We start from the raw sequence: 24346 nt of genomic DNA, 5'->3' as shown, positions 1-24346 counted from the left end.
ACTTGTTATAATGGAGATTTTCTGCAGTGGAAAAGGAAGAGAGAACAGAAAAAAGCAAACGCCTCCTGGAACAGCAGTAAAGCCCCTCTCTTTGAACACAATGCCCTCTGCTTCCATTGTGCTGCTCTTCCTAATTATGACAGGCCATTCTGCTGACGAATGCAATGCGCACAGTAACGCCCAATCAGGACGGAACGCGCACCGTAACGCCCAATCAGGACGGAACGCGCACAGTAATGCCCAATCAGGATGGAATGCGCACAGTGATGCCCAATCAGGACCCAGCTTTCATTTCCCCTCTCTCTCCTTTCTAACATCTGGTATATTAAAACTGTTTCAAAGTGACTTGATTAAATCCAGGAAATAGGACATGATTTCCCCATTTAAAATTCATAACAGGGTAACTTAAGTAATTTAAATCCCTTCTACCATTTGAGCAGTTGATATTTGCACCAGATTGAATATTTTCACCTTAACGTCGATCTATTTCATTTCAATCTCATACTGTATAATGCAAACTCGGTCGGAGTCCCGCCGTGAGTATTATTTATTTCTCTGAAAGGTTTGCCAATCAAAATCTCACCCTCCATCACGTTGTAATTCAATTTGCTTAACCTTCTGCTTCAGTCTAATTGAAAAAGGTCTGCAGAAGAGAGTCGAGGGTGCTTTTGTGCATATTAATTATCCATTAGGGTTAATAACCTGTTCTCGCTGTAGCTTTCCATGTATGTCCCTATTAGGGTTAATAACCTGTTCTCGCTGTAGCTTTCCATGTATGTCCCTATTAGGGTTAATAACCTGTTCTCACGGTCGCTTGCCATGTATGTCTGTCTGTTGCCGACTTAGAGGCCATTTACACCTGGCGTTAGCATGCGTTTTGGGTGATCAGATTGGAATCAGATTGCAATCTGATCACCATCTGATCACAATCTGCACCAGCCAGGCTGCAGCTAGGGCAGCACGTCATGCACCAGAGGCTGCAGCTAGAGCAGCACATCATGCACCAGGATGCTATCATCGTCTTGAACTTAAACATGGTAGCCTTGTGGTCAGAATAAACACCCACTCCCCGATCTCTAAAGATCGCAGCCCGTCATAAGGAAATGGCAACATTGGTCGATTTTCAAGAACGTTAAAATGACAGATGTTTATGAATGCGACCTCTTGTGGTCACGGTAGTAAGTGCATGCATGCAGTGGACACGGCAGAGTCGGGAGCTGTAACCAGGAAGTAGCGTGACCTTCGGGGTGGGATTGTAGCTTCCTCGTCTTTCAACTTCCTCATTGCGACAGACCCGACTTCACCTCCCGATGTGTTCCCTTTTTAACCATAACCCAAAGCATAACCCTAACCTTAACCTTCTTTTAGTTGCCTAAACATAACCAAAGTTCTATTAGTTGCCTAAACATAACCAATGTTTAAACATAACCAATGTTTAAACATAACCGATGTGACGTTTTCAAATTAATCCACCTGCATGCAGCGTTTGGCTCATATGTGTCATTTTGGGAGTCATTGTTAATCGACTTATTCTGTTGTTTCAGTATGAGGACATGTTGCAAGATCAGTGGGTTGGTCCTGGCAAAATGTCCTCATGCAAGACACTAAATCCATTTGTTTGCAACTGGACGGTCACTGGTTCATTGACCATAGCGGTCACTAATAGCATGTCTAAGTGTCCTTGAGCACAACACTGAAGCGCTACAGTACCTGCTCACTCAATGTCAGCAAAATGGCTAAATTGTTCAGTAATTGTAAATGAGCTCAAGTCCCGTTAGGAAAGGGAGAGGAATGGCTGGTATGGTGGGAGTTAAGGTAGATTGAAAGCTGTGCCAATTAAATTGATCTTGGTTCTGGCCTAAAAGTCCTCGGTCTGCAGGAGAAAGTCCTCAGTTTTCTTTTGATAGGAGTAACAATATGTCCTGCATACTTTGAATGGAGAGTTAATTTAGGTCTCTGGGAGCGCAGTGGTGGTTTAAAGTACTGACTCAACTAAAAGTGCAAATTACCATTTGATAAGTCTACTCAAGTAAAAGTAAAAAAAAAAAAAAAAAAAAAAAAAAGTAGTTCATAAATTACAAGTTACTTTCCATTTTATTTTTATTTTTTAGGGTGTGTGGGCCAGTAAAAGAAATAATGAAATTGTACTTGTTGATAAAAACCTTTCTTTGAATGCAGGTAGGCTGAGCAAACAAATAAGATACAATTGAGATGTCTCACTCGATCTCCATCTCTTCCTTTACCCCTCTCTCCATGTCCCTCCTATGTGTCCCAGAGTGGTTGTGAAGTCAAAAGTAGATTACTGGCTCCAAAATAAACTTGAGTAAAGACTAAGAGTAGACAGTAAAAAGTAGATTAAAAAGGTTTAAAAAGGGAACATGAAAAGTACTTGTTCCTTGAAAAAATATTGTTATTTTTTTAGCTTCTGTGTGTTACTTGTAACGCACTACACACTCCTGTGGGATAGTAAAGAGGATATACTAGAAATCTTGCGCACTGCGCGGGCTTGCTAGCGACCTCGCCCGCCCTGCAGCTGCTGCGTGGTCTTGCCTGCCCTAATGGCATGCGCATCGCACAATTGCTCAACTTTGCATCACTGATGACATCACTCACTGATGATGTGATAAGACATTGTGACATCATCAGTGATGCTACAATTGCATGAGGAAATCCAACTAATTTTGACTTGTTACCCAGTACCACAAACAGTATGATCAAACACATTCAGATTCAGTTTTGGAAATGGTCATTTTATTCTGCCCTGCGACAATGCCTGAATGTATATAAATATAATAAAAATACAAAAAATAGAAAATCTAGTTACAACTGAGAATAAACAGCCCACTGGGTACATTCTTTGCAGACACACTACAATATATAAGAAGATGTAGCTGATCCACTCACAGGCTAAAGCTAGAGAATCAAACACGGGGAGAGAGTGTCCTGTTATGTGTACCTTATCTTTTGCCTTATGATGATCACAGATTGGAGGTCATAGAGAGAGGCAAAGTGACCGCCTACTTCCTGCTTCAGCACTGTACCAGAGATTTTCATCCGCCATTTATTTTCCCATACACATTTTGTAAAATGCGTATAAAAATAGTTTTACTGGTTCAAACCAAACGGTACAGATATAGAAACAGGAGAGATCGCATAACATTTCACTGGGACCAAAACGTGAAAATAATGTGGGTTTAAAGAAAATATTTTTTCCGAGTGAAATGTTCTATGGTATCTCCCGATTGTAGCATTAGCTAAACCGCTTGGTTCGACGAAGTAAAACTATTTTATAAGCATTTTACGAAATGTCTATGGGAAAATAAATGGCGGATGAAAATCTCTGGTACAGTGCTGAAGCAGGAAGTTGTGGTATCTGGCTCACCTATTCAACTATCTCTAAAATCTCAATATCTCTCATTTCAATATCTCTTAACTCTCATTATTTCATTTCAATATCTCTAAACTATTTAACTTGGGCCCAAGCATTATTTTTCCCCCATGTGACTTCAAAGTGATGTTCCACTTTGCCTCTCTATGTTTTGCCTTATGATGATCAACACAGATTGGAGGTCAAGGTTTATTAAAGCATTCCATCAGTGCAGAGGGTGAGTGAATGGGCACAGCCGCAGCAGAGGGAGGGTGAGTGACTGAGCACAGCCGCAGCAGAGGGAGTTTGCTGTGACTGGGCACAGCCGCAGCAGAGGGAGGGTGAGTGACTGGGCACAGCCGCAGCAGAGGGAGGGTGAGTGACTGAGCACAGCCGCAGCAGAGGGAGGGTGAGTGACTGAGCACAGCAGCAGCAGAGGGAGGGTGACTGACTGGGCACAACAGCAGCAGAGGGAGGGTGACTGACTGGGCACAACAGCAGCAGAGGGAGGGTGACTGACTGAGCACAGCAGCAGCAGAGGGAGGGTGACTGACTGAGCACAGCAGCAGCAGAGGGAGGGTGACTGACTGGGCACAGCCGCAGCAGAGGGAGTTTGCTGTGACTGGGCACAGCAGCCGCAGCAGAGGGAGGGTGACTGACTGGGCACAACAGCAGCAGAGGGAGGGTGACTGACTGGGCACAACCGCAGCAGAGGGAGGGTGACTGACTGGGCACAATCGCAGCAGAGGGAGGGTGACTGACTGGGCACAGCCGCAGCAGAGGGAGTTTGCTGTATGTGTAAGGCTGCCATCTACTGAGGTCTGTGTTGAGTGATTCTCTGTCAGACGAAACACAGCTTTTGTGCTGCTGGCCAGTGGCCGGAGGCAACGTCCTGCTCAGACGACTTAACGGGGGTAAGTTTGTTAAGAGCTCCTTCTCACATTGCCGCTGTAATCTGACCGGAGACCCTCTCCCTCAGCAGAGAAAAGCAGACAGCTGCTCACCTCTCTCTCTGTTGCTTTCTCCCCCCTATTTTGTCAATCTGCTTCTCTTTATCAGTTGACCATTTCTTTTAATAAGATACAGCAGGCTACATGTCTCCCCTGCTGTTTAGAACCCCTTCGCTTGCTTACGTTTCTTGCACCACACACACACACACACACACACACACACACACACACGTGCAAACTCACGCACACACACACGTCCTTGTACTTAACAGCACCATCCTATAACTCTCCCCACTACATGCCTAACCCAAATCTAACCTCTTGTACAAGTAAACAACGGTCAAAGTGTCCTCATTCTGAAGGTCTAAAACTGAAACTAGGGCTGCGTTCCAATAGTCAGAAAACATGGCCTCATGGCTATTCCTAAACCACTTCTCCTTGACCTCGATGGGAAACGTTGTGAGGTCAAGGAAAGGAACGATGTGGAGAATCCGGCCTGTCCCATTGTCTTTCAAATCAACTCATTCAAGTTGCAGAGTAGGGGGCGTGTAACACAATTCTCGCTGATCTACCTGGCCCAATTTATTTTAAAAAAATTACACAAGTACATGTAACTGAGTAAATGTACTTGAATATACCACCTCTGCTCATAAGAGCTTAGGAACAGACAACCGCGGTGTTAAGAGAATCCGACTGCACTTGGGCTACGTAAGTCTGCACATAATTCGGAACTTCTACCTTTTCACATAACGATTTCTCAAAACGCCACTGAGTGACTGAAACACGAGCTAGCTCGCAAGTAATTTCAATGGTTTCCCGCTCAGTCGCTGAGAAATCTGTTTTCCTGCATTAGCAAAGTTAGCAAGCTCATCAATTGTAACTACCAAACATGTTGATCGTTTGTTTTCGCGAATGGCTGAATCGCGCCGAATGGTGCGTTGCTTTGCTGCTGCAAGGAATTGTGGGACGGCATTATTGGCCTTCCTTGCGTAACTGTAAAGGATGGGCCAGCGTCTCCTGTGCTACATGAGCTAAGTCAGGAAGCACTTTATCATTTAGAGAATTCAAACAGCTCTCGTCAGAGCTGCCACTGATGTACTTCCGGGGTCACTTCACTCAGTTAGGAACCTTCCAACCCCTTCCTAACCCAAAAAATTTGAATGCAGCCTAGTTCTCACAGGGTTTGAATGACAAGAACACACACACAGTCTTTTCCCTCCGTGCCAGTGCAGTTCCAGGCCAGCGGTGTCCCTGCGGAAGAGGAGAGCTGGTTGCTAGGTTGCATATTCCTCCAGCTCGCGCTTTGATGGCTGCCTTCCTCGTGCACCCTCGCAGACACGCGCCCACTCACACGGCTCAGGCGAGGCCAATCCCCGGCACACAGTACACACACCAGCTGCTAGACCATGCTGGCTTTTCCTTTAGTTGCGAGGGAATAACAGGCATCCCTCCACCAGCAGCAACAGATCAGGACAGCCGCCCGCCGCTGTCTCTCTCTCTCCCTGCTAACAAGGTGAGCAGACAGTGGAGCTGTTGTGTCGGCCGTCGCTGCTCCGTCAGGAGGAACCGACACCAACCGGACTGGCACCGATAATAAGGTGTCTGCGCCGCTCTGGCCCTCGCCAGGAAAACAAGCCAGCACGAGGCTCATATATATATATATATATATATATATATATATATATATATATATATATATATATATATATAATATTGCAGGCTGCTGTTTCGCTCAGGATCCGGATATTAAACCTGCACCGGCCCATATTTCTTTATGTAAAATATGGCCGCGTTATCACCCTCAAATCACACAAGTGATCATCCTCGCCGAAATGAAACGCAGTGAATTCACCCTATTTGTCTCCATTCTAAAAGTTCTGCTTTGAAACAAGTGTGAAATACAAAACTTTCTGCGAGTCTTTAAAAGGCGACTCGATTTACGAAGTGGCCAACAGACAGTAGTGCGTCTTTCAGCATCACTGAGGCGACAGGGAGCAAACGTTGGAAGGATAACTAAACCCCACCTGATAATGTGATGGTGCAAAGTAGGGTACTGCACTGGCAATCTGCTATTGGTTGGTCTTTACGCCAGGTGATGTCACCTTCCACAACAGGTGGGGTGACATCAGAGGTGATGTCACCTTCCATAGAGTACAACAGGTGGTGACATCAGATGGCAAGTGCAGTAGTCCCCTACTTTTCACCATTATTAGATGTCAGGTTCAGCACAGATTTTGATTTGGGCTTCAGTCACTCTTTAAGAATAGCTTTTCAAATGATTCACATATTTCTATTCACCTTATGTTCAGACACGGGGGTGGGCCAAATTCTTCCGGGTCGTGTTAACACTTCCGGCGGTCACGGCAGAAGAAGAAAGTTGTTTTTGTAGTGGACAGTGCAGGGGGTAAAATAAAGAATGTAGCCTACTACTTTGAGCTCGGTACACAGCAAGCAAGTGGATTATCCACTGTTAGCCAGGTCAGATAACGTTATCATCGACAATGACGAGCACTTTCTTGTAAAACATGCTTGGACTCCAACAAAGAAAGCTTCAGATAGTTTTCTCTCCTCCGAGCGCTCGAGTCACTTACGTCTATAAGACGCGCAGACGTTAACGTAATTTCCTGGAATGCGAGAATTAACGAGCCAGTTACATGGCGTTGCATTCTTCGACATTGCTGTTTGCTTTTATTTGGTATGTTACATACAATTGGTTAAATTATTAGTTAATTCAGAGTTTTTTTTAGCGGGAAGTCATCACACGACCACACAAACAGGTCAAATGGGCGTGGCTCCATAAGGTGAATAGAACAGAAGGAAAGCAGAGGGCGTGCACACAGCACGACGCTTTGCCTTTATATTGGAGGCAAAAAAACAACAAAATAAAATAGATGTTAGAGAAGGTAGAGAAGATGAAGTGTAGCAGCTGGGTTTGCTACCTTCTATTTCAGAGCCTTTGCTGCTCAGGCTTTTTTGCAGGCTGCATTCTAATGAGAGAGAGGGGGGGGTAACGTGTTATATAAGACAAGGCTTGTTGGCAGAGTGTGCAAGGTCTTCTCTCTCTCCCCCTCTCTATCTGAGTCTCTCTCTCTCCCCCTCGATCTGAGTGTCTCTCTCTCTCCCTCTGTGTGTGTGTCTCTCTCTCACACTCTCCCCCTCTGTGTGTGTCTCTCACTCTCCCTCTGTGTCTCTCTCCCCCCCTCTCTATCTGAGTCTCTCTCTCCCCCTCTCTATCTGAGTCTCTCTCTCTCCCCCTCGATCTGAGTCTCTCTCTCTCTCCCTCTGTGTGTGTGTCTCTCTCTCACACTCTCCCCCTCTGTGTGTGTCTCTCACTCTCCCTCTGTTCTCTCTCCCCCCCTCTCTATCTGAGTCTCTCTCTCCCCCTCTCTATCTGAGTCTCTCTCTCTCCCCCTCGATCTGAGTCTCTCTCTCTCTCCCTCTGTGTGTGTGTCTCTCTCTCACACTCTCCCCCTCTGTGTGTGTCTCTCACTCTCCCTCTGTGTCTCTCTCCCCCCCTCTCTATCTGAGTCTCTCTCTCCCCCTCTCTATCTGAGTCTCTCTCTCTCCCCCTCGATCTGAGTCTCTCTCTCTCTCCCTCTGTGTGTGTGTCTCTCTCTCACACTCTCCCCCTCTGTGTGTGTCTCTCACTCTCCCTCTGTGTCTCTCTCCCCCCCTCTCTATCTGAGTCTCTCTCTCCCCCTCTCTATCTGAGTCTCTCTCTCTCCCCCTCGATCTGAGTCTCTCTCTCTCTCCCTCTGTGTGTGTGTCTCTCTCTCACACTCTCCCCCTCTGTGTGTGTCTCTCACTCTCCCTCTGTTCTCTCTCCCCCCCTCTCTATCTGAGTCTCTCTCTCCCCCTCTCTATCTGAGTCTCTCTCTCTCCCCCTCGATCTGAGTCTCTCTCTCTCTCCCTCTGTGTGTGTGTCTCTCTCTCACACTCTCCCCCTCTGTGTGTGTCTCTCACTCTCCCTCTGTGTCTCTCTCCCCCCCTCTCTATCTGAGTGTCTCTCTCTCTCCCTCTGTGTGTGTGTCTCTCTCACTCTGAGTGTCTCTCCCTGTGTGTGTGTGTGTGTGTGTGTGTGTGTGTGTGTTTCTCTTTCTCTCCCTGTGTGTGTGTCTCTCTCCCTGTGTGTGTATGTGTGTCTCTCTCACTCTCCCTCTGTGTGTGTGTATGTCTCTCTCTCTCTCCCTCTGTGTGTGTGTGTGTGTGTGTGTGTGTATGTCTCTCTCTCTCTCTCTCTCTCTCTCTCCCTCCCTCCCTCCCTGAGTGTGTCTGATAGAGAGGGCAGCAGAAGGTTTAACAGGGTGCTGGTGTTAATGAGGGCGATGTGAAGAGATGTGCGCCCCATGACCGTGCTGCGGCTAATGAAGCCCGCTGATGAGGCGGCTTGTTTGGGCGGGGGGGGGGGGGGGGGGGGGGGGGGGGGGCACGGGGGTGAGAGAGGGGGGAGGGGGGCGTAGATTTAAACTCGCCCGCCGAGTGGCATTATTCAAGCCGGGTGTGGCTGGCTAATTACATGCATGGCTGATAAAATGTTATTGCTTTCACCTCAGACCACCTCTGCATGGACCACCTCTGCATGGGCCGGAGAGGACTGGAGGGGCATTTGCTGGACAGAGGACAAATCACTATTGGGATTTACGATTTAGTCTTAATTCATATTGATCTTTAGTTTGATTTCCATTTGTTTTGTGGACAATTTGTTCTTTCACTGTTTTCGCACACACTTTCACTTTCTTAGTCATAGTGTAGGATTTAACATACAAACTGTTGTGTTCCGAGCTTTTTTCAGATAGCAGCATACAGCTTCTGGCATACTCTTCGCGCATGCGCTGGAGGCGGGGCTCCGAGGAGGGCGCGCGCAATCTGCGCGGGCCAAAACAGAACATACTCAGTGCGCAGCTCCAGGCTCCAGGCAGTCTGAATGAAATTGAATGTAACGTTCCCAATTCTATGTATTAAATTATAAAAAACGACCCTCAACATTTGTGAAGGCTAAGCCACACAACTAGTTTGTTATAATCGAACGTCATGCTTCAAAGGCAACTTTACGACGGTGAGGACTCAATCACAGCAGATATCCGCTGATAGCCTACCACGGAGATCTCACAGGCACAGGCAGCAAAACCCGACACGCTGATAGAAAAATCTCCATGGACGCGCCGCGCTGCGCTCAGGCCTCGCCCCCCGACATGCCCCGTGCGATGACGTCATAATCGCCATGCGCCCTATGCGCTTGGCTGAGCGCGAAGAGTATGCCACAAGCTTACTCCTTTAGCATCCAGTACATTTGAATCGTGAATCGTGACCCTATTTCAGCAAAGCTGATCTAGGCCAACAAAAAATAATGCCTTCTTGCCCCTGTTCTTTCTTATACATACAGTACAGTATATTCCACCTGCCCCTAGCAACAACACACAATGCATTTGATCATAAAAAATAGTTTCTGTTGTAAATCTGCCATAAAAACAAAGTCATACGCAACAAATAGAAAAATGATTGCTGATTTGTGTGGAGTTCAGTTCATTTCACGCTCAAGTATAATAATTTAAAGAGAGAATTCCAACATGTCTCTGAAGGTGAGCGTTGGGCTGCTGCAGCTAGCGAACATCAGGAGTAGTTGACTTTGACGCAGAAGGTCTCCTCTGTCTTCTCCTCCATGTTGTTGATGTAGATGAGGATCTGGGTGGAGCCCGGGCTCTGGCTGGGGGCGAAGCGCAGGCCGATGGTGTAGCTCTCCCCTCCACCCATCTGAACAATGAGCACAAACACCACACAGCTTTTCAGCATTCATGCTTGGCGAGGAAGTGACTGTGTTAATGTCTCAGGTTGTGCATGTGTCAGCTCTTACTACGTAGCAGATGTTAGCAGATATCCATGTCAGTCAACATACAGCCTGGCATCGAATGGGAAAAAAACATGCTACTGACATTCCAGTCTGCTATTGGCTGATCTTTGGCGCCAGATCTCCCATCAAGAGGTCATGACCCCTCGGGAGGTCACGACCCCTCGGCGCAAAAATATTGACGGTAAAAGTCCCTTTTCTCATCATATTTGGAGACGCAGGGTCATCTGGCATAACTCTCACGTCTGAAAGTGACGCCACCAGGGTAATTAAGAAATCCTGCCACATTGGTGGACAACTAAAACAACTTGGTTTGGTTTAGACAACTACAACGATGTATCATTTTTTTTATTTTAAGGTTTTTTTGGGGGGGCATTTTTGACTTTAGTGGAAAGGACAGTAGATAGACAGGAAGGGTTGGGGAGAGAGAGGGGATGACATGTGGCAAAGGACCACAGGGTCAGATTTGAACCTGGCTCGGCCACGTGAAAGACTGGTGGTACGCACTCTTACCAAACTTGGTTAAGGTTAGGCTCATGTTTTGGGTTAGGCTTAAAAAACTGGAAACGCCAGAAATCAAACACGTCTCTCCCGTGTGAAAGGCAATGAATCTAGAGATTCTGCTGGATTACCCTGTGCCTCCAAAATGGGTATTGCGCACCAAGAGACTTGACAAAGAGGCAGGGTTTGACACCAAAGATCAGCCAATAGCAGATAGCCATTTCAGTAGCATGCATTTTACCATTAGATGCATTTTACAGATTTGTGTGTTTTTAAGTTGAACATAATGTCGTTTAAGGCATAATATTATGAAAATGCCAGAATTAGATTTGCAACAATATTACAAAACTGGATGGCTCATCTGGTTCTGTTTGTTACCTGAATCTGTAATACATGTATAGGGACGTGTACTGAAGCGACAGCAAAGGCTTCATCAATAACCTCGTAGCCACATTAAACTGCCCACTTGAATGAGTTGGTGGAAACAAGAGAATAATCCCATGAAGAAACACACATTGTTCACAGTGTGCAGCATCACCTCTCTTGACTCTATACACTCTCTTGAGTTGTGAGCATCTAAATGATCTCCAGCCAGACAGACAGCAACTTTGATTATTCTTCTCCTCTAATGAAGGTCACTAAATAACGCTCCGGTGTATGGGGTGGCTTTGTGTTGTTTTGGGTCTCACGGTGTGCGAAAAGGTCTTTTATTGGACCATTTTGTTTGTTTTGCCCGTATTTCAATCAGCACAACTCTCCCCCTGCTTTCTTTAATAGCTAGCAGAGGATATAGAGCTCAATTTGGGGGATTTATGCTGTAATCTCCCCCAGAAGCAGAGCCGTATTGATCCCGCCGCTGCTTTTTTCTCCCTCCTCAAACTGCACGGTAAGGTGCTTATTTCCAACAAGTAAGAAAAGTGCCCGGGCACTTCCTTAATGCTGCAGGAGCCCCAGTGCATTCATTATGGTACACCTGCAGCCATGCTGACGAGATGGAACACACACAATGGGCCCCGCCCCCCCCCCCACCCCCCCACCCCCCCACCCCCCCTCTCTGTCTGTTTGCTGCAGCGTCTGCGGGACAGGAGCGACGAGTCCTTAATAGTTTATTAGGAAACTGTTTTATTCATTTCTGTGTTAATTTAAAATGGCGCGTTTCCATTTTGGTTTCGCTGTTTCGTCGCACCTCGCCAAATGGAAGGCAATGACTCCGATGACTAGTTTATATCTGCAATGTTTATGGGCTTGTTTACGAGCACATATTCTATTAAGACACAGAGGCTGATGACTTACACGCAGAAATAAACAATGCCAGTAATGTCTTCATTACGTTCTGTTATATTATGAGCGAGCAAGTAGGCAATCTTTCACTCGTACATAAGGTTGCTTGTTTTCAGGGGCACTTTTGTTTGTAGCCGCGGCAGGAAGTGGAAGTGTTGTTCTTTTTGGCTGCTAGTTTAGTGAGTTCTGGTCGTAGAGCGATCAGACTAATATTATGGAATCTGTGGATTCTCAGCTGTCATTTGACATCTTGTTGGACTCGTACTGGTGCAAACAAACAGAACAAAATCCAATCGTCACCGCGACCACTGTGGCAGTACTTTTGCGGCGGTACTGCCCTTGGAAACAGGTAACATCTCTATACAGTATGACTTGACCAGGAAAAAGGTTAAGACCAGGTTGAAGTTGTGTGAACCTATTTAGTGAATTTAGTAAAAGATACTAGAGTTCCTGGCTCCATAGGATGCCACTATAAAGGTTGAACAAAGTATCTAAAAAAAAAAGTGTGATTTCTCAAACAGAACAAAGGATAAAAACAACGCTGAATTAAGATGATAAGAGTGCTAAAAGTGGTGAATCGTTTAAAGTTTAGATGGAGTGTCTAGCTTAAAGTATGAAGGAGCAGTTAGAGTTCAAAGAGGTCATGGTTTCAACATGAACTGCTGTTTAACCCATTGATACCTGATGCAGCATTTGCGTGTATATCCCTCATTTGTGTGTGTATCCCTTTAAGACCGCGAACCGCGTGACATGATGGCAGTTGCAGCCGGAAGTATAGCCAATCTGTTTGTTTACATGCTGATTGGTCCTAACCGGTGGTAACACACAGGGAAAATGAGGGGAATTCAGAATGAAATAGTTGGCCAATGGCCAATGGCAGGCTTTATACGCGCAGCCTAGTGCCAGTCAGACTAACTAACACCTTCATTTAGAACACGGCTCTCTTGAATACTCGATTCTGATTGGTCAATCAACAAGATTCACCGGTCATTATTTCTCGACAACCGACCGCTGCTCTGCCACACCTGGATTAATCAGTTGATAAGAGCTTTTTGTCAGCAAACACTACTAATTAGGCCAACCAGTTGCAGCTGTGGTGTCTTGTGTGCCAATTACGAATGAAACCGCTTTGTCGTTGAAAACGCTATTAAAAAATCTATTTGAATAATTATTTTTGTGAGATTATTGAATGATTTAGTTGTAGGCCGTGTTCTAAGCGGGATAATGTATATTGAGGCGGTGATTACTGGGAAATAATGACCTTCAGGTGAATCATTAAGCCCTCCGCTGCGCGTCGGGCTCAATCATCACCTGTCGGTCATTATTTCCCCCGTAATCACCGCCTCAATATACATTATCCCTTACGTATTGCATGCCATGCTTGACTAGAAATAGGTGAATCAAATCAATGAAGAATGAACATTGAAGACGTGCTGACATGACACTAAGGGAAGTCTGTGTGCTCCTGTGTGGTCTCACCTGGAACTTGTCCTCCCTGAACTGCAGCAGGTGTGGATGGTCTGAGCGCAGCCTGAAGGCCTGTCTGCTGGGGTAAGGGTTGGTGTAGGTGATCCTCCTGGAGCTGCCGCGCCCGCTGCCTACCGGGACCGACACTTCAAATGCCTGACACACGCACGCACACACACACACACACACACACACACACACACACACACACACACACACACACACACACACACACGCACACACTTTAGTTTCTTTTTGGGGATTTTTGGGGACATAATATCACATCAGAATCCAAACGAATTTTAGAGTCACAATGCAATATAAAACCATGCCCACCACACTGTACACTGTAGAGCAGGGCTATTTGGTTTGATTCTCTATAGCTTTATTGTTTTTCAGAGGCTGTGGCAGGCTCAGTTTGAATCCAGAGTAAAGTTTATATATATATATATATATATATATATATATATATATATATATATATATATATATATATAATATATATACATACACATACACATACACATACATATATATTTATACACACACATATACAGTACACATATACATATGCATACACACACATATACATACATACTTACACACATGCATATACATACAGCATATACATACATATTAACTCAAAAGATGTTGTTTTACCAAGTTTTTAAATAGAATTTTGCTATTTTGTTGTGTAATCTGTCTAGGGAGTGAATTCCATTCTTGCATTCCTCTATATATAACAGTTTGCTTAATTGCATTTGACCTTGCATTAGGAAGTGTAAACTTCCTCCTGTAGCATGTCTGGTAGAGTAATTGTGTCTTTCTGAACTAAGACACAATTTTCTATACAAGTTCAGAGTGGACCAATCAGCTGCTGCCGTTTGAATGAGCAGAGTTCAGAGTGGACCAATCAGCTGCTGCCGTTTGAATTAGCAGAGTTCAGAGTGGACCAATCAGCTGCTGCCGTTTGAATGAGCAGAGTTCAGAGTGGACCAATCAGCTGCTGCCATTTGAATGAGCAGAGTTCAGAGTGGACCAATCAGCTGCTTCCGTTTGAATGAGCAGAGTTCAGAGTGGACCAATTAGCTGCTGCCGTTTGAATGAGCAGAGTTCAGAGTGGACCAATCAGCTGCTGCCGTTTGAATGAGCAGAGTTCAGAGTAGACCAATCAGCTGCTGCCGTTTGAATGAGCAGAGTTCAGAGTGGACCAATCAGCTGCTGCCGTTTGAATGAGCAGAGTTGAGAGTAGACCATCAGCTGCTGCCGTTTGAATGAGCAGAGTTGAGAGTGGACCAATCAGCTGCTGCCGTTTGAATGAGCAGAATTCAGAGTGGACCTATATATGGAATGGGACACGGCGTGGTCAGTGCATGGCAGGCAGGCAAGTTTTCCCTGAAGTCGCAGACCAGTTCAGCGCTGACACACACACACACACACACACACACACACGCACACACACAGTCAGCTAGTCAGACAACCTGTCAGTCACTCCATCAGTTAGGCTACGTTCAAACTTCATGCTCAATTCCATCTTCCCATCTTGTGGATGACTTCATATCTGTCTCAAGATGTAACTCATATCTATAATGATATGAGCTGACAGCCATGTGGAAAAGACATGCACTGTCAAGAAGACAACGCACGCAGTAACAATAACACAGGATGTCACATGGCTTCTCCCGCCCTCTATGTGGAACAGTCTTCTAGCTAACACAGAATGGACTGCGATATAGGCCTTTGCTCTTGGGACGCTGTTAAAGTCTAAATGCTAAAGTCAGCATCAGCAGATGATGGTACAGGAAGGAAAAAGAACAATGGAAAAGGCAATAGTCCTCAGAGCCTTATCTGCTCTGGTGTTGCTATCTCTGAGTACAAAGACACATAGGTCCGGGACAGAAGCCAAGCTGCTGTGGGCACTGAAATTAAGACAATCGCCTTAGTTGAATGATTTGAGAGTTACTTATTGTAGGGAGGCTGCATGTCTTGGGATCTGATTTTGTGATGTCCATGTGGACCAGATTGGAAGTGAAGAATCCACCCCCACACCCACCCAGGCTCAATAATGATGATGATGATGATGATGATGATTATTGATCAATAACAGGCAGCCATGATCCACATAAAGAAAGGTAATGACGAGAATACAGAATATTGAGCAGCTCAAATGGATCACACAGTACAGTGGTACAAGTTTCAAGTTTTCTTTATTGAATGTTCTCTTGGCAGTTTATGTAACTGAAATACGAGAATATTTACAATGGATAAAATCAATAGAGTAGTACAACATAAAAATATAAAAACCACAATTTAGAATAAATTGTGTAATAATAATAATAATAAATTTATTTATTTTTTAATTTTTAATATTTTATATTATTTGGCATTCAGGAGAGATGTGAGGAATGGGATGGGTGATTTTTCATATCTTTTTGTTCTTGGTTTGGGCATGTTGAGTTGGGTGCAGTGTCTGGTTTGGTGGGTTTGATGTTTGGGCTCTGGTAGGTGGCAGCCAGGCTCTGAAGGGGGAATCCAGAAGACCCAAGGCAAAGTCCCTGCATAGTGAGTTTGGTCTGTCTTGGAGGGTAGGTACAGTAGTGACAGGGTTTGGAGTGCGTCGTGATAGCTGGTATATCATGACGTGCTGCCCAGTTGAGCTGCTCAGGCCAACAAAGTAAACTGTGGCAACACTGGTCTGCGACTTTGGCGCTTTTTGTAAATATGAATGTGTCCCACTGCCTGATTAAATTAGGGGGTTAAAAGTTATGTGTATATTTGCTTTTTAAAATCAAAACGGGCAGGTTTGAGTGAAACGGGCCTTAAAAAAAAACAGCTATTCACATATATACTTATATCACAACGCTGCCCTTGAGAGCGGAGAAACGAGCCGTTATCAGAGTCACATCTAGCAGCACGTTGGCGAGAAGCAGGCAGGAGACGGCTTGGAATCGATTGAGAGCCCTGAAATTGACAATGACGCGAGATAAAATAAAAGTCTATGAGGCGAATCCTGTCGCGTAATGCGTATCTCACACACACACACACACACACACACACACACATATATGATATCAGACTTCAGGGATTCTTACACTGCAGAAGTCTCTAAAAGAGCTCACTGAGAAGAGTTTTTGCAGGTGGCTGTAAATGGAGAGAAGGCCATCATCACACTGAGTCACAGTCATTTTCCAGTGTGAAGGAGATCATTTTGGGGGAAATGGGTGAGAGAGAGCGCAGCACGCAGGTTACAGAGCTTGGCTTTTACACAGTCGTCCTGCTGTAGGACACTACTCGTCTCTCGCTGTCCCTCTCATTACTCTATCATGAGATACAGTGGCGTAACGTCATTGCCATGGGCCCCGCGGTGCAAATATTGGCTCTGGGCCCTACCTAACAATTATATTGTTATAGAAAATATGGACTCACTCATTATTTTTTTCGTCAGGCAGATTGTTAGCCGTCTATTGTGCATTAGCAGGACCCCCGAAGGGTAAACAAGAGGGCCGGCTACCGCTACGTGAAGGGATATTCCTCCTCTCTTGCTCCAGCTCCATATATGGTCAATGATGTCACCAGTACCTCACAGGAGACTCCGCTGAAGACACGTCGGAAAGAGAAGGCGTATTTTCCCATACGATGACGCCAATCCACTGAATCCAGTAAACTAAACTTAAAGCTAATAGCATTGTTAGCCTAGTAAGCTACATGAGGGCAAGTTCTGACTGCATAATACAGCATGGAAGTTTATTTGGAGTGGGACTGCAGCAGAAACCGTGAGTACGTTACGTCTCCCCAAAGCGAGACTCGCTTGACAGCTCTGGCCCCCGGTGCACTGCACCGCCTGCCCCGCCCGATCCTTACGCCAGTGATGAGATAAGTGTAAAACAGTTACACACTTATGTCATTCCTAAAGCAAGTAGAAGTGTCTGCTACAGTATGATATAAATAAGTAATAAATAAATAAATAAACAAATAAATAAATAAAATGCCCAGTGTACCTTGGACAGCACGGGGCGGTGGACGTTGAGGCAGAGCAGCCAGGCGGTGAGGAGTCTCCGGTGCTCCACGTCCACGGCGCTGACGTACAGGAAGCGGCTGCCCGCACGCCACGGCTGCACCCTCAGCTGCAGCTCCTGCACCGCCCCGGGAGGCAAAACAAACACCCCCGCAGGGTCCACCTGACCACGGGGGAGAGAGAAAGAGAGAGTATGGAAGAGAAGACAGACATTTTATGAGGAGAGGTAAAAAGGTAAAGCAAAGGACAGAAAGTAATGGCAGGAAGTAGTTGAAAGAGTCAAGAGAGAAATAGACAGATTCCAGGAGAAGAGATGAGGTGAGAGAGAGGGTGAAAAGCAGTGGGAAGTGGGGGTGGGGGTTGGGTTGGCAGGCAATGAAAAGAGTAGGAGAGGAGAGGAGAGGAGAGGGGAAAGTGACAGACATACAGATAGGATGTGAGAGTGAGATTTACTGTGCGGCTTCCTTTCAATCTCGTGGAGGAAAAGGCAAAGTTATTCTTCAGCGGCGCGGCTTTACCTCGCTTTGTAAGACTTCTTCTAGCTAACCTGCCGAGAGTCGGATCAAAGCGTCCGCCGGTGCCGCGGCACAATCTTTTCAAAACCCATCTGTCGACTTTCCAGCCCCGATACTTCAGGGGGAAAACACGTTTGGATCGTATGTGACAGGCATCACCTTTTTTTCCCTTCCTGTGGGGGCGGGTAATATGCGATGGCCTTTTAGGTGTCCCTCAGAAACCTTGTCAGATTCGTGTGGCCGGTCATGAATAAGAAAGAAGCTCTCTTAGAAATGGATGGCGTCGTGGGCAAGTGAGGGGGGGGGGGCGGGGCCTACCTCGATCTCCTGCGGGTGTGAAGAGAAGCACTTGACCTTGCGAGTGGCCTGCTTCCCCCGCAGCACCAGTGATTGACAGGTCTGCTGACCAGTCACGCAGCTGACATCCACCCGCTCCAGGAAGTGCACGTAAATCTGCCAGATCTGAGAGGGCGCCGCCATCCACCGATCACTGCAGAGGAAAAGATCGTCAGTATGATGAGGGGATGGAGGGACGTGTTCAGCCACCATAGAGCTCAACAGGCACGGGACTTTTCGTGAAGTAATTTGCCCCCGGAAGTAAGTTCAGCGTCCATTTTCTCCATAGACATTTCGATAAATACAAATATAACAAGTTTGAAGGCTCGAACCAAGCCAATCCAGAGCCGATCCAGAGAATCTTGAGTGACCATAAAACATTCAGTTTAAACGAGAACAAAAAATAATGTTTTTTTCTTCTTCCCGTTGTTATTTTTGCAGTGTAGTATTGACCAATTTTGCAATAAATATCAAACTCCATTAGAGGTGGACCAGATATCTGATTTTAACAAAAGGCCAATATCGACGTCATTATATCAATAAACCCATATATTGATCTAACCCTAATGTAGTTTTAGAAGAATAGAGAACCGGCTCTGGCACATACTGTAAATCAAACAGGCCACCAATCCCCTATCTGATTATTCGTTAATTAAATTAAGCCTGCGTGAACAATTTGATTAGCTGCCCAAAAAGGGCTGTTTCCTCAGGCGGAGGTGTGTTTATTAGTGTGCAGCACATACAGTACAGTATGCCTCAATAGTAAACGATACATACGTGAAAACCAGAACAAAGAACATTTTGACGTGTGGACTGGGACTTCCCGGCACTTTCAAGTACACATCCTGCGGCTCTCCCGGTGCCTAGACAGAAAAAGCACAGACATAAGAGACAGAAAAGAGGGTTAAAAAATGGAAACCTCCCATTACCACTTCCAAAGCGGTCGGTGTGGCGCGAGTCTTTTCTATATCAGAAAGTTTACCGTTTTTACATGTTTTCTTTGATTTCAATTCAATACAAAGGCTGCTACAATACAGTAAAGTGGCCCCTCCCCCCTCCCACCCGCCAACTCCATAGAAGTTGCTCTTTAGGCAATCAGTTTGGTCATTAATCCCCAGCCAATTGGATTGTTCAGCAGGAAGTGAAACTCGCTGAGGAAGGTTCTCTCACCAACAGCCGTGTCTGGCAGATGACGTTGGGGTCGCTGCAGCGTACGGAAATGCAAGTCGCGGCATCTGGGTCTCCGACTGCTCAAAGAAAGGAGAGAGAAGGACGATTTAACGGCACGATAACTGACAGAGTTCATCTCACAGTTTCAAGTTTGTCTGTACTGCAAAGAATCAGTCATTCAGTCAAATATTGAGTGCTAAAATCCTACTTTTCTTTCAAAAGGTGCTGAGGGTCATTGCTGTTACCTGTGGGGTCATGCCAGGGCGGCAGGCGGATGGCCTTCTTGAGGAAGCAGAGCTCGGGGTGGTAGAGTCGGAAAGCCTGGTCGACCACGTGGGGCGTGGGCTCCACGCTCACCTGGCAGATAGCCATGGGCTTACCATCCTCCGCTTTGAACGTCACCTGCGGGGTCGGGGTCAAAGGTCAACGCTGTCAGCGTCATGATGAGTGGGTCCATATTCCCAAATCTCATGGTGGTAATGAAATTCTTCTCTTGTATCCATTACCACTGGTAACAGATACAAGATGCCAGTCGCCACCTAGTGGCACAGAGTCAACATTACAGTGCGACTAAACGGATGGACGGACCGAGAGTGATCCATAGTCCCCTTTGGTGGGCGACAATAAACGTCTGTTTAGCTAACCTCCCTCACTGATTGCTGTGACCCAATATTGATTCTACTGTACATATATGCAGTGAACGAAAGCTGCGACAGTAGCTGGTGTTTCCAGTTTGTTTGGAATAAACAGGAGAACAGCTGTGTAGTTAGCATGAGTTACCATGACAGAACAGAGCGAAGAGAAACTCGAAAAGCATCGACAGAAAACTCAAGCTCCGCCCACAATTTGCTTGACATGTGATATCTGGGAAGTGCAGTGCAGAAACAGCAGAGTGCTGAGCACCAAGGATGGAGGGGAGAGAAAAGGCTGATCGCGAGGATTACCTCTTTATTATGGACCCATTAATCTACTTGCCCCAGTGTAATGATGTCAAATACACCCACATTTCAATTAATTATTGGCCAACCTGCTCTGATTAGTTGACAATATGTGGTTAATGAGGTGGCCAGTAGTCTGTCAGTAGCCAGCTGGCTACTTTACACTGCTTTAGGCTTTGCTGGCACTGACTGGCAGCCAATAGCCATTAGTACTGCCGTCTGCCTGGACCTCAAGCTGGTGATGGGCCTGACTTGATCCTGTCAGTCACCAGCTTTACATGCGATGGGTGTGACTTTATCCTGTCAGGTTTTGACATGTGACCATTCTCATGCCACATGCTAAACCTTTCTCAATGTGTTCTCATTTGTTTTTGTTTTTGTTTTTGTTTAAGCTATTTTTCAGAACATGTATGTATGTATGTATGTACTGTATGTATGTATGTATGTACTGTATGTATGTACTGTATGTACTGTATGTATGTATGTATGTATGCATGTATGTATGTATGTATGTACAGTATGTACTGTATGTATGTACTGTATGTATGTATGTATGTATGTATGTATGTATGTATGAATGTATGTATGTATGTATGTATGTATGTATGTATGTATGTATACAAAGTATGCTTTTAAAAAGTGGTGGGGACAAAACTGGCCATTTGAAAAAGTGGTGGGGACATGTCCCCAGCATCCCCAGTGTAAAAGACACCTCCTGTATGCACAATGTCATATTTGGAACACATACATGAGAAAACTAAGATGTATGTGGTATCCTAGTATAAAATATGTCCACACGATGTATATTGAGTGCATATTTGAACAGCCATGGCCACATCAACAAAACTCAGAATACAGTTTGCAACAGAAATGGTCCATATTCTCTAGACAATCCAATTGTTATATTTCTGGATTCTGGCCCTCTTGGCCTGGCACGAGGCCAAGGCTCAACCACAAGATAACTGCTACTCCTCCTGTCTCTAACCAGTGCTGCTGCTGCTGCTGCTTGTGTGCGTGTGTGTGTGCGTGTGTGTGTGTGTGTGTGTGTGTGTGTGTGTGTGTGTGTGTACCAGGGCCTGTGGCTATACTGTATATGGGAACAACTTCAGAGAATACCTAAACTGTGCTACTGTACCTTAACTCTCTTTAGTGAAATACAGCAGGGATACTGCCGCCATGTTGTCTTGTTTTCTCGGGGATTTCAGCACTAAACAACATATAAGTTTTGAAAAAGCAGCCTTTAAGATGAGTTTTATTAAAAACATTCACCAGAGACTATGATGGAGCAGCACGCTGCTCACTCAGTAGAATATTAAAAGTTGTATTTAATCCCCCAGGGACCTACTGAGTAAGCTTTGAAGTGTGCTGCATTAAAATAGCCCTCAGCATCTCTGTCAAATGAACACAAATGTATTCATAGTACGTATGCGCTAATTACATCGTTATATACCACAGCCTGTATATATACACACAGCAATGTATGCTAACGCGGGATAATTGCTAACCCGCTCGCATGTTATCATAAATAAATGTTTTCTGGGCCAACTTACATGATAAAATATGGACATAGAGTAGCTCTAGATGGGGTTGAGGAGTAACAGATTACTCATCATCCGGATCCAGGAAAAGAGTTACTGAAAGAACAGTTGCCAAATTACATACTTAAAATACTCAAGAGGACCTGCTGACATTTGATACAGATGTGGGAAAACACAATTTAAATTTAAATTATAGTCAGGAAATTGGAGTAACTTTCCATATTCATTGACTAATGGTAGCAGAGTAATAATAATAATAAAAGTAATAATAATAATAAATTGTATTTGTATAGCGGCTTTCTAAATACTTGTTTCACTTTTCATACAAAGAGAAAGCATTAAAAAAGACAATATCAGAGAATAAGAGAGTGAATAAAACATTTTAAATATGAATAAATCATGGCAAATAGAAAAAGTGAGAGAGGCTAGGGCTAACGGAGACCAAGGGCCGAATGAGAATAAAAGCAGGTAAGCTGATGGTAACTGGCTGCTTGGTTATTCCACTGGTTACATGACAGATGACACTATTTCTGAGCGAGAAATCAGCACATTTTGCAGGTTCGCTTCCCATTTTTAGTCACCAAACTCCAGCCCTGACAAACAAAATGTCCAAATGGAGAATGTGCCATGCTGTCTGTCATGCAGGAGTGGCGTGTCTGGCTGTGGTGATGTGCTGGGCTGACTGACAGCAGAGACAGCTCTGTCTGCAGGGGGCTTGTCAGTTTTAGCGCGACACGGGTTTGATCCGAACGCGACCTTTGACCTTTTTGACAGGATCCCTGCTCAGATGACACTTTTGATGACAGCTGTAGGCCACAGGGGCTACACAATGCATTGCCTCCTCTAGAGCAGTGCTTCTCAACGTGGGGTTTGGGGACCACCAGGGGTCTTTGAGGGGGTCCTCAGCAAATTGATGAATTGTTAAAGTTCAGCATTATTTCATTTATGAGAAGTTAACACAATTAGAGAATGTAGAAGAAAGTCTGTCTCTACCTACAATTACAGACAGTCTGTTATGTCTCTACCTACAATACAGACAGTCTGTTATGTCTCTACCTACAATACAGACAGACAGTCTGTTATGTCTCTACCTACAATACAGACAGTCTGTTATGTCTCTACCTACAATACAGACAGTCTGTTATGTCTCTACCTACAATACAGACAGTCTGTTATGTCTCTACCTACAATACAGACAGTCTGTTATGTCTCTACCTACAATTACAGACAGTCTGTTATGTCTCTACCTACAATACAGACAGTCTGTTATGTCTCTACCTACAATACAGACAGTCTGTTATGTCTCTACCTACAATACAGACAGTCTGTTATGTCTCTACCTACAATTACAGTCTGTTATGTCTCTACCTACAATACAGACAGTCTGTTATGTCTCTACCTACAATACAGACAGTCTGTTATGTATCTACCTACAATACAGTCTGTTATGTCTCTACCTACAATACAGACAGTCTGTTATGTCTCTACCTAAAATACAGACAGTCATCTCTGTTATGTCTCTACCTACAATACAGACAGTCTTATGTCTCTACCTACAATACAGTCTGTTATGTCTCTACCTACAATACAGACAGTCTGTTATGTCTCTACCTACAATACAGACAGTCATCTCTGTTATGTCTCTACCTACAATACAGACAGTCATCTCTGTTATGTCTCTACCTACAATACAGTCTGTTATGTCTCTACCTAAAATACAGAGTCATGGAATTCTGGACAAAATCATATCTGACAATAAAACTAATTTGATTTGGGCCTGAAAGACAAACTCTCGTCATATAGGGGTCCTAATATAGGGGTCCTACTGTGGGTCTAATGTGGACTAATTAGGGGTGCTTGATATGAAAAAGTTTGAAAACACTGGTCTAGAGGAGAAGGAGATGTGGAGCACACTGTCTCTACAGCACCTCTAGAGGAGGAGATGTGGAGCACACTGTCTCTACAGCACATCTAGAGGAGGAGATGTGGAGCACACTGCTCTAGAGGAGGAGGAGATGTGGAGCACACTGCTCTAGAGGAGGAGGAGATGTGGAGCACACTGTCTCTACAGCACATCTAGATGAGGAGATGTGGAGCACACTGTCTCTACAGCACATCTAGAGGAGGAGATGTGGAGCACACTGCTCTAGAGGAGGAGGAGATGTGGAGCACACTGCTCTAGAGGAGAAGGAGATGTGGAGCACACTGTCTCTACAGCACACTGCTCTAGAGGAGAAGGAGATGTGGAGCACACTGTCTCTACAGCATGAAAACACTGCTCTAGAGGAGGAGATGTGGAGCACACTGTCTCTACAGCACATCGTCGTTCCCCCTCCTCTAAGCTTCTGGGAACATATTATGAACGCATGACCAAGCGCATAAATTGGAAAAATAACTCTGAGAGTAATGTATGCATGGTTCAT

At 45.1% G+C, this 24346-nt stretch overlaps 1 protein-coding gene across 1 annotated transcript in view; it reads right to left on the bottom strand.

Moving 5' to 3' along the window:
* Window positions 1-9927: 9927 nt before the first annotated feature.
* Window positions 9928-24346, bottom strand: part of nphp4 (nephronophthisis 4) — a gene marked incomplete at both ends in the record, with an annotated part of 207644 nt that continues 193225 nt past the window's right edge. Inside the window, 7 exons of the mRNA XM_083641194.1 lie at window positions 9928-10068; window positions 13424-13567; window positions 17410-17589; window positions 18260-18431; window positions 19055-19140; window positions 19448-19524; window positions 19693-19849. Of these exons, the coding sequence (XP_083497320.1) occupies window positions 9928-10068; window positions 13424-13567; window positions 17410-17589; window positions 18260-18431; window positions 19055-19140; window positions 19448-19524; window positions 19693-19849 (957 nt within the window). The remainder of the gene's footprint in view (window positions 10069-13423; window positions 13568-17409; window positions 17590-18259; window positions 18432-19054; window positions 19141-19447; window positions 19525-19692; window positions 19850-24346) is intronic.

Source organism: Poromitra crassiceps (assembly GCF_964638095.1).
Source record: "Poromitra crassiceps genome assembly, chromosome: 8".
NCBI lineage: Eukaryota > Metazoa > Chordata > Actinopteri > Beryciformes > Melamphaidae > Poromitra > Poromitra crassiceps.
Note: the sequence above shows the minus strand (reverse complement) of the source record. Positions and strands in the feature narration are given on the sequence as shown.